Here is a 4,848-nt window from a genome sequence, read left to right as displayed (position 1 = left end):
CTTGGCTACTGTAAAAGTATTAAAGTGAAAGTGTAAAGCAAAACAAAGATAAAAATATTCATTGGTTTTCCAGCCTTTTTTTTTATTTGTTCTGAGCTACTTAATTTTGTAAGGTAAAAAAAAACTACTAGAAAAATGTTTAAAAGTCCAGTATTATCAATAGTCAAGAAAATAATTAATCCAGTACCTTGCAAAAGATCTGTTAGATTTTCTTCACTTTGTCAGGCTGCACACCCAGAACCTGGACCTTTCTATAGAATGCATTGTATGGGTGTTAAACACTACAGCTTGGTGTATTTTCCACTTTCCCCAGTCAATGAATGAGCAGCAGTATGATGATGCATGGTCATGTCTGTACTCCCCTCCTTTTACTATTCTACTGTTCGGAATATTGATATCTTGGTGTATTCTGATTGCTAATGCTCTTTCCATCTACCAAGCCATTGACCTACATAGGAATATAATCATCAGTGAAGCTGGGTGATCCAGCAAACCTGAAATGCATCTGGTCCAGGATTTAAAACATTTGCTAACAAATAGCAAATGACTTGTAACCTCCCTAGCGGTACATTTCTTTCAGGTTTTATATGTTTAAAAGCGGTACATTGTTTTTCATGACAATTTATTTTACAGTATATTATAATAGTATGAGTATAATAAAGTTTAAAAAAACAAAATCATGTAAAATAATAATTTAAATAAATTAAAAAAAAAAAAATATATATATATATATATATAGATATATATAGATATAGATATATTTTAAATTAAAAAAAATAAATAAATATTAAACTCATACTAATATATATACTGTCAAATAAATGTTCTTGAAAACAATGTACTGCTTTTACACATATAAATCCAATGTATTGCATTCAATACAGTTATTTTATATTGAATGCAATACAAATAGATTTTGAATTTCCCACCCCGCCAGCAACGTACACACGCACCAACGTCACCAGGAACTCCCGGGTGACTCATCCAGCAGATCAGCGCTGTATTTACTATTATTTCCCATAGGTTTACCTACTCCGAGTGTGACTCGGGGTTACTGCTTTTAGCAATGCATTCCAGGTTTGCCGGATCACCCAGCTTCATTGGTGAAAGTATATCCTCTCCAGCTTTGGAGAGCTTTAATAAATCAGGCCCAATGTGTTGTTATTTTGCATATATGTTTTAATGTAACTTTATAGTGCATTTTAAAGCACACTGTATTAAATCAGCCAATTTATTTTGAATGGTACAGCAGTAAACCTCAACGCAAAGAAAAAATACAAACAGGACCTAGAGTATGTGACGTTGTGTTGCACAGCAGTGCAGGTGCATTGACAGCTACTGAAATTTAACCTGTGTTGGATGCTTTTAATCTCTGCTAAAGACACATTTCATTTTTATTTTATTTTTGTTATCTTTTGCTGCAATTAAAAAATTAAAATATACAGTTGTTTATATGCATGCAGATAATGAAATCTAACATCATTACATTGCATTGCATTAAAATAATTAGCTGGTTTTCTGTTAACAGATACAGGATGAGCTGTGTACTCAGTGAAGAAAATATTAATGCTGCTTTGGCAGAATGCAAAGGTAAGGTGAAACTGATCCAATTACATTGCCTGCGTGCTGCATGCACACTGATAAAGGTATTTTCTCCCTTAACATTGTATAACTTTTGATGCTCATGTAATATATATATAAACACACACACACATGCACAAGGAATTATTATTATTATACAGTATTTATTTAGTGCCAACATATTACACAGCACTGTGTATAGTCCATAGTCATGTCACTAGCTGTCCCTTAAAAACCCAAGCAAACACAGGGAGAACCTGCAAACTCCATGCAGATAGCGTCTTGGCCAAGATCTGAACCTGGGACCTAGCCCTGCAAAGACCAGAGTAGGGATGAGCAAGAATGCTTGAGAAGATTAAGGAAATCATTACAGAAGGTGTACCATGGTTGCATTCATGAATGCAGCCATGGTAATCCCCCTGTGTGTGACCCCCGGGCACTAGAGGTTAAATAAGGGACAGGCCCTCATTTACCCTCTAGTGCCTGGGGAGGTAAGAGGAGTACAGCGGCTGCATACATAAATGCAGCCGTGGGAATCCTAATGAGGCTTGCCCTCATTTAACCTCTAGTGCCCGGGGATCGCAAACAGCAGGATTCCCACGGCTGCATTCATTAATGCAGCTGCGATACTCCTCCTGTCAGTGTGAGTCCTGTGGCTGTGCTCATCAATGAATCATCCTATGATGATTCCCACAGCTGCATTCATTCATGATGAGCACAGCTGCGGGACTCCTGTGTTCCTCGATAGAGAATCTCTATCCAAGAACACATACTACAGAGCTGCAAGAGCAATCAGGGGAGTGGAGCATTTAGGAGGTCCCAAAAAATTTGATCTCGACGGACGAATTTACACAGGCCGTTCTCACTTACATGTTCGGTAAACGAGAGCGGCCCGATTCGCCGCAAGATCGATTTTTAAAACTTTGCTCAATCATCCCTAGGCCACAGTGCTAACCACTGAGCCACCATGCTGCCCAAGGAATGGAATATAAGAGATTTTGTTTTTCTTCTAGGAATTTCTGTAGTGCATCTCTCTCATATTCCTATTTGTTGGAAACCAAATAATCTGGGAATTCCTTTTGCTTACCCACTGGTGACTTTTTTAACACACTCACTAGACTCGAATTTTCATTATCAGACCTTATAGACATACAACTTTTAGCACCCTATGCAATAGTATTCTAGTTTTTCTTGTTTTTCCTGGTCCTGATCTGGTTTGGAACAATGTGATAAGGAGTAATCATCTTTTGTAAAATTGATTGATGTAAAAAGTATGGCTGTAATATACAGGGAAAACATTACTTTTTTCTGTAACACATTCTGTGTTAAATTTGGTCCTTAACCCTAACCCTGTAGGCATCTGCTGTCTCTTACATACAGAAAACTGAATTTATTACACCCAATAAACAGATTCAAACCTGCCTTAGTAGCTTGCATCTTATACGTTATACATGAGTTACGTAAGACAGAAAGTAGCTCATCACACATTCAGGGAACAGAATGCAAGGAGTGTATTGGAATCAGCCCACATTACATTACATAGAGGCTTAATGTTAATTTATTAGATTGTTGGTTATTTTTATTGATTGTTCTTTATTTGGAGGAGTAGGGGAGCCAGGAATAAGGTGTACTAAACATAGTTCACATGATCAAGTTGAAGATTAAGAGAGCATCACGTATCATAAGTAATACTAATGATAATATCTATAAACAATAAACAGAATAATAATTGTCTTTTGTTTTTGTGGCAGAACCGGGCAGTTTTAAAGCATCCAAATTCTTTATTACTTCTAAGATGAATGAACTAAAACCCGATGAACTGCTTAAAATCTTTGAGAAGCTTGACAACAATGGGGATAAGAGTCTGGATAAAGATGATATTGTGTAAGTAACAAACACTGGTATGCAAAGTCAAATTATTTTATGGTGCACATTCAATTTTAAATGGGTGTAATCATAAGACCAATGATGTTTTTAGAAACAGATTATATAGAGGGATATTATTGTAAAAACATATTTTGATTGCTATCGATTCTAAGACTGTATGCAAAGATTTATTATAGCAACCATTCCATTTGTGTCCCACCATTAACACTGAACAAATTGCTTGCTGGAAATGGGGCAGCTGCTGGCCATCCATTATAGCATCACCATTAGGCTCCTTCAGTTAGATGCTATTTACTCTGTTTCTAGCATCCACTATAAGATCACATCTCAATAGACCCATGGTTTGAGTACCTTATTATGCAAACCCATTTACAGCAAGGAATTTGTTCAGTCTTATCTAACAAGTACCCTGAGGAAGCCAAAATAGGCGAAACGCGTCGGGTCACAAATTGCTCTATTGCTTTCAACTATTTAGAATGTGCCTTGGGACACAGCAGGTTTTGACTTTAGATTTGTTCTGCTTGGATGAAAACAACAAATTGTTTACTTTTGAGTTTTGTATATTCCTAAAATGAGGAATAAAATTGTGCACTATGTTTAATACATTGCCACACTAAGCAAATGCCCTGCCTTTTCTCTTTCTTTCATACTCGACAACTTTAGTTTATTTACTTTGCAATTTAATTCAGCTGTGAACAAACCCAAATACAACCACAGAAAATGATTACATTTACCGGGTACAGTTATTTAAATGCCAAGTTTGTATGTAAAACACAAGAGGTAACATCAGCCAAAATGTTTTCCTTCAGGTGTAGTTAGGTGGATTTCAAGAAGGATTTTGCTGTTCCTATAGAATAAAATTACTTTGCTTTTCTTTGTCTTACTGCTTTAAAATAGGAGAAGGATGAGGGAACTGTACCAGAGACATAAAATGTTCACAACATGGAAATAGATCTTTTTTTTCTTTATTAATTGAAAGTATTCTATAAACCTTTACCAATAATACTTTTTATGGGTGCAAAATAAATAACAAAAATGTAATGTTTTATTTAGAAAATTTCTGCAAAAATTCCAACCCTGTAACCGTTTGTTGACTGAACCAGAGGTATGTGACTTCTTGGCTGATGGTGACCCTGATCAAGATGGTGAAATTGGGGTCCAAGGTGAGTGATCTTACTTAAAATTCAGGGATTTGATGTCTTAACACATATATATGAAAAGACGAAAACCCAGTTTTTACTATGACTATGGTGGAAACATCTCCAACCAGCTTTGCCTTCAGATCCCTCCACAGTTATTGTCCCACTTACATTTCTGACTTGTTAAAAAAATACTCCCCCAGCCGCTCTCTCCGCTCCTCCAATGACCTACTAATGACTT

At 36.2% G+C, this 4,848-nt stretch overlaps 1 protein-coding gene across 1 annotated transcript in view; it reads left to right on the top strand.

Moving 5' to 3' along the window:
- Positions 1 to 1,535: 1,535 nt before the first annotated feature.
- Positions 1,536 to 4,848, top strand: part of LOC140336128 (oncomodulin-1-like) — a 4,174-nt gene continuing 861 nt past the window's right edge. Inside the window, exons 1-3 of the mRNA XM_072419182.1 lie at positions 1,536 to 1,590; positions 3,333 to 3,465; positions 4,522 to 4,631. Of these exons, the coding sequence (XP_072275283.1) occupies positions 1,536 to 1,590; positions 3,333 to 3,465; positions 4,522 to 4,631 (298 nt within the window). The remainder of the gene's footprint in view (positions 1,591 to 3,332; positions 3,466 to 4,521; positions 4,632 to 4,848) is intronic.

The sequence above is a fragment of the Pyxicephalus adspersus genome, chromosome 7 (genome assembly GCF_032062135.1).
Source record: "Pyxicephalus adspersus chromosome 7, UCB_Pads_2.0, whole genome shotgun sequence".
In the NCBI taxonomy this organism is placed as follows: Eukaryota; Metazoa; Chordata; class Amphibia; order Anura; family Pyxicephalidae; genus Pyxicephalus; species Pyxicephalus adspersus.
Note: the sequence above shows the minus strand (reverse complement) of the source record. Positions and strands in the feature narration are given on the sequence as shown.